At 49.9% G+C, this 10,102-nt stretch overlaps 2 protein-coding genes across 2 annotated transcripts; one reads left to right on the forward strand and one right to left on the reverse strand.

Annotated features, from left to right (window-relative positions):
- Positions 1-1,686: 1,686 nt before the first annotated feature.
- P3R3URF (PIK3R3 upstream open reading frame) lies at positions 1,687-1,941 on the reverse strand. Its single transcript, XM_039882849.1, has one exon. It carries the CDS (start codon positions 1,939-1,941, stop codon positions 1,687-1,689), a length of 255 nt encoding a protein of 84 aa, XP_039738783.1.
- A 3,014-nt stretch (positions 1,942-4,955) lies between these two features.
- Positions 4,956-9,872, forward strand: TSPAN1 (tetraspanin 1). The gene is made up of 8 exons (XM_039884945.1): positions 4,956-5,087; positions 5,536-5,600; positions 8,055-8,261; positions 8,471-8,545; positions 8,662-8,760; positions 8,841-8,996; positions 9,102-9,185; positions 9,381-9,872. The coding sequence occupies exons 2-8, from the start codon at positions 5,544-5,546 to the stop codon at positions 9,426-9,428; spliced, it is 726 nt and encodes a 241-aa protein (XP_039740879.1). The 5' UTR covers positions 4,956-5,087; positions 5,536-5,543; the 3' UTR covers positions 9,429-9,872.
- Positions 9,873-10,102: the final 230 nt, after the last annotated feature.

Raw genomic sequence — 10,102 nt, forward strand, 5'->3', positions numbered from 1 at the left:
TGTTCATAGATTGTGTCATGTGTCTTTATATGTATGGGCCTCCTTGTGGGCCTTGGGCACTAGCCCAGCCACCTTCTAGCTCTGACTGAGGTTCAGCACGCCCCCCTCCCAATACCCTGAGGAGCCTCATAGCCCACCCAGCACTATCTGGGCATGAAGTGTTGGTGAATTCTCTTTCCCTCCTCTCCTCTCAGGGTCCTATTCTCTGGCAAGCTTTGGAGTAGATGGACACAGACACAATTCATTTTCTCCCCAAGGCTTCCTGAACCCCAGACACCAGGCCAAAGGTCTCAGGGTTCACTCTCACCCCCAGCCCTCAGGGAAGAGAGCCCTGGAACTAGAGCTAGATTTTGGTACACTGAGACACACACTAAGCCAGGCATAAAGTGACATATTAGAGACAGGGTCCCCTACAATGTTTCCTGTCACTGAGACACAACGCCAGGGAGACATATTCCACAGAAAACCAGTTACACCCAATGACACATGGGCTCATACACAGAAATCCAAATGGAAAATCCCCAGTCCAGAGTGCTTAGCACCCTCCCCTTTTTGGACTCAAATTCAGGCTCGCCCCACCCCCAAAGGCCAGTCCTGGAAAATACTGACCTCAGAGACTGGCTGTGGAAGGTGGTACACTCTCAGAAGCAATGCTCTCCTTCTTCAGGCTGCCCCCTCCCCATGCCCCTTGTGACCTTTATTCCTCTTAGCAGGGCCGATGCCTCTCTCTTGTACACTCATACCCTCACAAACACAGCTTAACACACACAGCTGGCCACAGAGGCACATCTGACTGCAAAGGTGCACTCAGCCACATGTTCACTTAATACTCTCATTTTTCTGATATCAGACACACACACCAGCAGCTACACCTACACACTGACCATCCCAGGTTCACAGAGCCATATACACCACTCTTGAGCACTCACAGGATTACACTCAAGTAGTGAAATCCATCTTTCACCCTAACCCCTTCTGATCTATGCCTCTACCTCCCTCCCCAAGGACCTGGCTCCCTTTAAGTTCCAAGATGTCTACAGAGACCCTTTTCCCTGTGCAGATGGGAGTGTAAGGCAGGAAGGCCCCCTACCTCCGAGGCCAGATCAAAAGCTGAAGCCAAAGATGAGGAGATGGTGTGTGTTGCTGACCTTGTCCTGTCCTTCCACTGTCTAACTGTGATTCCTGCTGCTGTCACTGAAGCCTGTCCCTGCCCTCATACCCTGCAGAGTCAGCTGGAAGCACCTCAGAGTGGAGTAGGCAGTTGGAGCAGAAATGATTGTATTTGGCTGCTATTCACCACCCACGGCCCCTAGGAGATGCAGATCCGGAGCCAGCCAAGCTTCTGGACTAGTTTCTGAGCATTTCTAGAGGATCAGAGAGCTGCCAGCTTGACAGAGGCGTCTGAGAACTGAGGAGAGGAAGGAGAGTGTGAGGAAAGCAGCACTGCTGGGAGCTCCACTGCTCTTAGATTCACCCACTTCCCCAAGCCCTCTACTTCCAGCCAGTACATCCTCCATTAAGGATCTCAGCCTTTAGGATGGCTACCATTAAGATCCCTCCATACCTTTGGGGTGATATTTCACAGAGCATATGTGTCTAAAGTGCTTATGCAGGGCTAAGTTGGGAAAAACTTCAGTGGCCCCGTTTTTCCAACCCCGAGTCTTGGCTCAGGGCCCTTGGCTAACCTTACAGTGGAAGGATCCACACAACGATGGTGACAGTGTGACTGCTGTTGCTATCCCTGGCCATGGTGGCTGCAGTGGTGGCTGCAGCGGTGGCTGTAGTGGTGGCAGCTGAGCCTCGGATTTTCTGCCGGTACCTTCTGCGGCTACACTTGAACATCCTGGGAAACCTGGGCCGAGGCCAGCCCACACCTGGCCTGTGGTAGGGGGAACTTAAGCCCCGGGGCCGAGGAGCACGGACAAGCTGAGAAGGCCCCATGGGCACAGATTACTTCTGCAGTGTGCCTGAGGGTGCTGCTGGCCAGGGCCGCTGAGGCCTTTATGACATACAGAGTCCGTATATGGGTGGAGCTCTTTATTACAGGTCCTGGTCCCTAGCTCCTCCCCAGAGGTCAGGCTCTCTCACAGTTCTCTCCATGGGTCAGTCCAGCCCAAGAGCCAGAAAACCTCAGTTTGGCTCCTTGGGAAAAAGAACCATGAGTAGGAGAAAATCACTCGTTCACTTTCTCATTCATCCACATTAATAGTAACAACTTTTATTGAGCACTTACTATGTGCCAAACACAGTACCTTACAAACATCTTCTCATTTAATCTGACAACAACCCTACAAAATTTTATCATTAGTCGTAATCTATATAGAGTCGATTCTTGTTATTGATGGTGGTAGATTCCCACCAGCCTCCAGTCATAACATTCTCCTCAAGTGACCAATCAGTACATCACCTAGTTTCGTGTGTTTTTAATTTAAAATATGTTATCTAATCATTAACATTGAACTCGAAACCAATAGCACTATAACTTGTACCTGAATGAAGTTTATGTAACACACGTTATTTCCTCCATAAGGCAAATCCCAGCACTTCAGAATTATGTTGGAGGCCATTTTAAACAACAAGATCACCAACAAAAAGCTCCCAAATGCAAAAAATGTGATACTAAATAGACCACAAAAAGAACACTTGTTTACATTATAAGAGCTGAAATGAGAAATGTTCACTCTTAGCTGAGAACGTGCAAGTTGGGTGACTCAAATTTTTTGTAGCTCTGCCTATGGCCATGAATAACCGCAGATGTTCCATGAATATTGGTTTGGGGTTACAAATAAATTTTAGTGAGTAGGAAAATTCACAAATATGTATTCTGTGAAAAATAAGGATTGACCATATAAGGAAATTGAGGCTCAGGTGAAATCACACAATTAGAGGCAGGCAGGGGTTCAAATCCATGACGGCCAAGATCCAAAGCTCAGACATTCATCTCTTGCTATTCTGCATTCATTCATTCAATCATTCAGGAAATGTTCACTTACAACATCATATATTCTGGATGCTGGGGACATAGATGAATGTGACCTGGTTCCAATTCTTCTTGAGATGAAAGAAAAAGCCATGCGGACAATCAGTGCAGGTAGAGAAACAGCTAGGTCCCCAGGGGCTGTAAAACATTCCAATCCTAGTTTTATCTCTTTTCATGTAGGAGACAAGAACATTAATGGCTCAGCCAGGCCTTCCAATGAGTTCTTGTGGAACTTTGGACTTGCCCCTACCCCCTCTACACTTCAGCCCCCTCTTCCTCTAACTCTTATTTCACCTGTAACCCCCCTTCCCAGTCTCTATCTTTTCTCTGTTCCCACAGGAGTCAGATAGGAGACTAGGGCCCTCAGCACCATGCTTAATGGCCCCACACCTCTCGCCCATCCAGCTTCTACTCTTGCCATCCTCAGTCTTAGAAAATGACCTTGCCCCTATCAACTCCTAGCCACTATACCTATAAACTCACCTGCTCTTGGCCATCTTTTTATTCAAGTCCCAGACCAAGACCTCTTTCCCTGCTCTTTCGGGAAGCCAGCCCCTCCTGCCTTCTTAGAGATTACTTCAAGGTAGACAGTCTGCTTGGTGGTTAAGATGTAGACTCTGGCACCAAACTGACTGGGGTGGATCCTGGCTCTGCCACTTACAAGCTGTGTGATCATGAACTTAACCTTTCTGTGCCTTTGTTTCCCCATATTGAAAAAGGGGATCAAAAGAGACTCTATTTCATAGGATTGTTGTGAAGGGGGAAAAAAAGACTTACTATATATGTAATGTTTTTAAAACATGATCTGTACAAATATTATGTTATCTCTCCTGTCTCTTCAGCTGCCTCCTCCCATTATATAAAAAAAAAAAAAAATTAAATCTACTTTGTCCATGCCATACCCCTCTGGCTGTGACTTTCCACACTCTGGCCTTCTTACTCTGTTGGGTCACTTCCTTAAATCCCAGAGTGGGGAGAAAATCTTGAAAGCCCTGTAACTATTCTGCTATACAGACTAAGGAACAGAGGCTTAAAACCCAGTCTAAGAAATGCCTCCAGGGGGAGCATTTGAGATCTTGCTCCCCAGCAAATGTCATCTGTTTTGCTCAAACAAATTTATAAAAATTCTCTCTCAAAAAAAAAAAAAAAAAAAATGCCCCCAGGGTCACACAGCTAATAAGCAACAGAACCAGGATTTGAGCACCTAGTCTGAATGACTCAAAAGCCAGAAGAATCCCAGCATTTCACCACCAGCAGTGCCTGAGTAGGAAGTGGGACAGCGGCCCTGAGGGATTAATGAGGACGGGGATTACAGAGCCTTAGAACTGAGCAGCGACGCTTTTGTGGGCCCATCGTGCCACCTGCTGGCAGAAAGGGCAGAGGTGTATACAGAGTGCTAAGAGAAGACAGGTGGGGGCTGGTGGCAGGGAGAAAGAGAAAAGGGTGGGGAGGGAGAAAAGTGAGGAGGAAAGATGATAGGAAAGGAAAGGTGGAGAATTTGAAGTTTTGTGGACAGAAGAGGATTAGGAGCTGTTTGCTATTCAGAGGAGGGGCAGAAACTGCTCAACCTAGGTCATTTCCTTGATAGTGTGTGGGTGTGCACTCATAAGTACCAGTAGGTGTTTATATATGTATCTGCATGTGAATATATAGATGGCAGCTTGGGCAGATGTGTGTGCCTGTGAGCATGTGGGGTGTATGTGAATGTATCTGCAAATATAGGGTAAGAAGCATATGTGCACTGTTGTGGTAGAGGGCACATTGAAGTTCCGGGGGTCACCTGCCCCACCTCCAGACTTCTCTCCCTTTTCAGATCGGAAGGGGCGTTGCCCAAGGTTGCTATTGTCAAGCGGAGGCCTACTGATCCTGTGGTTGGTTGTGGGGACAAATCTCCAGGCAGCAGGCGGCAGCAGGGGCAAGAGGAGGTCGACTGGCTGGGGTGGGGCAGGCAGGCAGAAGGAGTCCTTTAAAACGCCTGCCCCACCTACAGGTGAGCAGTGGTGTGTGAGAGCGAGCTCACTCAGTGGCAGTTCCCTGGAGCTGTCTGTCCCCTCTGGAGCTTCGGCAGATCCTTCTTTCAGAAATCACTACCAAGAGCCCTGAACAGGTAGGTGATGGCATAGGATAGAGATTATCTTATGAAGTGAATTCAATCTGGAAGCAGCTTTGGGGAGCTGGAAGGGCCATGGGGAGGGTTCTAGAAGAGCCTCGGGTTGGTTTGGGGAGGGTTCCAGGATATATAGGTGACAGGGAAGGGCATGGAGTGACTGGTAGTATGGGAGTTGGGCTTGGGGTACCAGTGGAGGAAACTAGGGTGTTAGGATCTCGGAGTGTCAGGTGCTGATAGAGGGCCTGGGTAGTACAGAGAAGTAGAGGTGTCAGGATAAGAAGTGGAAAATATCCTCAGGTATCAGAGTCCAGATGCAGGGGAAGCTTGGTGATATATGGGTCCAGGATAGTAGAATCTGGTATGTCAGGGTCCAATGCCAGGGCCAGGGCCAGCCCTGGCAGGGGCAAGGGGAAAAGGTTCTAACTCACACATGTCTGCCTCCCAGGAGCCACCATGAAGTGCTACAGCTTCGTTAAGAACATGATGATCCTCTTCAATTTTCTCATCTTTGTAAGTATGGAGGTTGTGGGCTCTTGGGTTTCCTTAAGGGAGTGGGTCACAACCTGAGCAGAGCCTAACCTGAGAAATAGGAGACTGCTGTGCCCAGACTCTCTCCTGCAGGTTTCCCCTTACGATGGAGTGCAGAAGTCTTAAATGCTTACTTCTGGTCCCAGTAGCAGCCTGGCTGCCACATAAGTTAGAGTAGAGAAGCTTAGGGGTATCCTCTCCCTTCCAGGAAGTTGTAGCACAGATTTAGGGCAGGGCAGGGCAGCACAGGCTACCAGGAACTAGTCTCCCTTTTTATACACATTAGGGAGCCCAGAGAGAGAAAGGGGTTTACCCTAGGTCACCTAGTGTGGAATAAACTTCAGTGGCCTCTGTATGAAGGGGAGCTGAAAGGAGATAAGGTCCAGAGACCTCATAGCAGCAGGTCTGCCTCAAGCAGCCCTTATTCAGTCAACAAACATTTATTGCCTAAGAGTGTTGAGTGCTGGGGTGACAGGTGAGCAAGCTCTTTCTCTGCCTTGGAGGGTCCCAGGTCCAGCAGGCCAGATAGGCAGATAGTCAGAACATAGTTTTTTTTGGCCTTAGCACAAGGGCTATGGGAATCTATAGGAGGGGCTTAAACTCCACCCGTCAGAGAAGACTTTCTGGAGGAAATAGCTAAGGCTGGGGATTTGCCGTGCATGAGGAGGTTGTAAAACATGCAGAAAGGCCCAGAGGCAATAAAATCAGATATTGTTCAGAAAACCAGGGACAGATTGTATTGGGCATGTTTGAGGAAGCTGAGCAATGAGGCATGAACCCTGGAGATGGTGATAAAAATGGGAAGTAATGGACAAATGGACAAAGGAGAAAGCCCTTGGATGGTGGCTGAGGGATGGAAGAAGGGACAAGGGAGACAGAAGTTTTGGAGAAGATGCCCATGTCTCCAGCATGAACTACGTGGGGATGTCCTACAGGCAGCTGTGTACCCAATGGGATTGCAGCTCAGTTGGGAACTGGACATGGATATTTGAAAGTCATGTGCTCAGAGGTGGTCATTGAAGCCATGGGAGTGGCTTAGAGCACTCAGAGAGAGTGAACTCTGAGACGCCCAACTTCTAAGGGGTAAGCACAGAAATGACCACCAGGAAGCAAGTGGAGAAAGAGCAATGGGAAGAAAACGAGGAGAGTGTGATAGCAGAGCGGTCAAGTAGGATATGGCATGAGGTGTCCATCAGATTTAGTGCAAGTTGTCACCAGAGGCCTTGGAGCCACATTGGAGTGAGTTAGAGTGAGGAAAAGGCGAGTAAGTGGAGACGTGATGTGTAGATGAATTAGGAGAAACTGGCGTTGGGGTAAACACTCTGACTCTGATGTGGGCTGTTCCTTGGACTTTCTTTTTCTTCTGAGAACTGGTTTTTATCCATGTATCTGGAGAAGGCAACAAGATTCCAGAGACTGGGAGAGCAAAGGCTCTGACCTGAGGGGGTTAAAGGTAAATCCGGTTTAGTTTATGTTCTCTGTTGTCCAGGCCTTGCCAGGCTGGGCAGGGCAGGGCAGGGCTCAGAATTCTTGAAATTTGACCCTGCAGGTTCGAAGCCCAGCTTTCTGTCCTTGGGCAAACATGCTTGGGACAGTCATCCAGCCACAGTCATCCACCTTACTCTTGGCTCTAGCCTCAGTTTCTATAGCATCAAAGTGGGGACTGGGCACCAAGGGTGGTCTCAGGCTGATTCAACCTTTAAAGCTCCGGATCAGCAAAGCTTTGCTTTAAATGCTTTGGGAACTGGGCAGTGCCTGCCTGCCCCTGGGCCTCAGGGTTCCTTCTGAGGTTTGGGGTTGAGCTAGAGAACTTTTAAGAGCTCTGGCTGTACTCTCTGTCTGATGCTTCAGTCTCTACTAGAAGTCTGGGCAGAATGAAGGGCAGGCCTGGAGTCTAATCTTGGAACGAAGCCAAATGGGGCCTCAGGGTGGGCGTTCCTTCTCATCACCTCCCTCTCCAAAGTTGAGGGCAGGTGTAAACCTCAGCCCCGCCTTCGTTGCTATGGTGACTGTTGAGCCTGCCTAATGCTACTACCCTAATGTTTTCACCTATCAGAGGACAGAGGTGTTCCAGGCAGCAGTAGCCCCTGAAGGAAATTGAAGGGGTGGTGCTCGCCTGCCTGTTTTCTCTCCTAGCTATGTCTCAAGACCCTGGGAGCAGTGCGGGAAACTCTTCCTACCCCCCACCCCAGGGGAATATTTCAGGAACCTCTGATCTCATTTATATCTGCTTAGGTGTGTAACCTGGTGTTGGCTACGGGTGTCCCAGGTTCCACCCTTCTGGCTCTACAGGATGTTTTTCCCCCTTACAGGATGAGTTTTTAGACTCTTTAGCCAATAAAAGGGGAAGTTTCTTGTCTCCCATGTTCCTGACTGGACCGTGTGGTAGGGAACTGCTTGCCAGTACTGTTTCAAGATCTGCTTCTCTGTTCCCAGCTGTGCGGTGTGGCCCTGTTGGCAGTGGGCATCTGGGTGTCAGTCGATGGGTCATCCTTCTTGAAGATCTTCGGGCCACTGTCGTCCAGCGCCATGCAGTTTGTCAACGTGGGCTACTTCCTCATCGCGGCTGGCGCTCTGCTCTTTGCTCTCGGTTTCCTGAGCTGTTATGGTGCTCACACTGAGAACAAGTGTGCCCTCATGACGGTGTGTCAAACTGACCTCCAAAGGCCCATAACCATGGCCCAGGGTCCCCTCACCCTTGACACCAGGCCCTGGGGATCCCCAAACCCTGTTCTGGACTGCAGGGGCCTCAGCATAGGTGCCCTTGCCTCGTTTTTACAGGGGTGGGTTAGGGTGAGTAAGTCATGAGGGACCGTCTCTTCCTAAAATTCAGACCCCTGTTCCCCACTCAGTTCTTCCTCCTTCTCCTCATCATCTTCATTGCTGAGGTTGCAGCTGCTGTGGTTGCCTTGGTATATACCGCCATGGTGAGGAACCGGGATGGGGCAAGGGGGTAAGACTGGACAAGGCCCTGGGAGTGGGCTGTGGCCTGTGAATGGCCACCTTCTCTACCAGGCCCTAAACACCAGCCTGCTCCATCCAGGGTGAGCACTTCCTAACGTTGCTGGTAGTGCCCACCATCAAGAAAGACTACGGTTCCCAGAGCGACTTCACCCAAGTGTGGAACACCACCATGAAAGGGGTAAGATGGGCTGGGGGAGATTTTGGAGTGGGTAGAAAGAAGCAAAGCCCCACTAACTCCCTTCCCCTCCTTGTCTCTAGCTCAATTGCTGTGGCTTCAACAACTACACGGATTTTGAGGGCTCTCCCTACTTCTTAGAAAACCAGGTCTTTCCCCCATACTGTTGCTTTGATCATGTCAATGACACAGTCACGGAACCCTGCACCAAGGAGAAGGCTGAGAACAAGGCTGTACAGGTGTGGGCTGGCATAGAAGCTTGGGGCTGCTTTAATGGCCTCAGAGTGCTAAAGGGGGGTGGGGAGGCAGCTGCTGACTATAGACGCTCTCTTCCCTCCCCCAAGGGTTGCTTCAGTCAGCTTCTGTATGAAATCCGAACCAATGCAGTCACTGTGGGTGCTGTGGCAGCTGGAATAGGAGGCTTGGAGGTAAGGGGGTGAGAAGGATATCCAGTGGGCAAGATGTCCCCACTGGACCAAAGCTGCTTGACCCATCTTGGAGGACTCTCTGGAAGAGACATACTTCTAACAGAGCTTCATGTACGGTGTCTGGGGGGCAGGGGACGAAAACTTAAGGACTCCCCGATCATGTCCCCTCATCTTTCCCTATTCCTTCCCCATCAGCTGGCTTCCATGATTGCGTCCATGTATCTGTACTGCAATTTGAAATAAGTGCTTCTGCCTCCGCCACTGCTGCTGCCACACAGGAACTGGGAAGAGGCACCTTGGCACTGACTGCCAAGTGGCAGTGATCAGAGTGGGGATAGGATCTTAAGTGTCATTTGGGCCAGAGCAGGCCCGGCTTTGCTATTCTGGAGTTGGGACTAAGTCGGGACCACCCCCTTCAGGCTGTGCCTGACTGCCTTCCGTTGGTAGGGCTGGGGCCCACCTGCTCCAGAGCCAGTTCTAAGGTAGCCAGTTCTCCTGCCCATTACTCCAGTCTATCTCTTAAACCCTTGATACCCCTTCAGACCCCTGGGGGCTCTTGGTGATCCCAGTACTCCACTGGGGGATGAGAGAAAGGCACTCTACAACCTGGGCATATGCGAAGTTAGCAGTAACTGGCGGATGTGTAGAAGGCACTTCAGAACTTATAAACCAATTAAAATGTTTCTATTTCATGTGTATCCTTGGCGGGGGAAGGGCCCATCTTGCCTAAACTGGCCTCAGATTCTGGCCCCTGGGAAGGTAGCAGAAGGGAAGTGAGATGGAGGTAGGTGGCTTTTTCTCCCCTCCATTTGGATTCCGGGCCTGGGAGGGAGCCTAACAGACTACCCAAGAGGGAACTGAGGGAGAAAGTAGGGGCTGGGCCAGTCTGCCTTCCTATCACGTCTATCACGTGCGAG

The sequence above is a fragment of the Pteropus medius genome, unplaced genomic scaffold (assembly GCF_902729225.1).
Source record: "Pteropus medius unplaced genomic scaffold, Ma_sr-lr_union100, whole genome shotgun sequence".
Lineage (NCBI taxonomy): Eukaryota > Metazoa > Chordata > Mammalia > Chiroptera > Pteropodidae > Pteropus > Pteropus medius.

Bases quoted from the DNA above. Each gene is read 5' to 3' on its own strand.
- P3R3URF (XM_039882849.1), bottom strand. From the start codon at position 1,941: ATGGGGCCTTCTCAGCTTGTCCGTGCTCCTCGGCCCCGGGGCTTAAGT.
- TSPAN1 (XM_039884945.1), top strand. From the start codon at position 5,544: ATGAAGTGCTACAGCTTCGTTAAGAACATGATGATCCTCTTCAATTTT. The intron at 8,262-8,470 runs GTGTGTCAAACT...TTCCCCACTCAG, and splicing joins ACAAGTGTGCCCTCATGACG to TTCTTCCTCCTTCTCCTCAT. The intron at 8,997-9,101 runs GTGTGGGCTGGC...CCCTCCCCCAAG, and splicing joins CTGAGAACAAGGCTGTACAG to GGTTGCTTCAGTCAGCTTCT.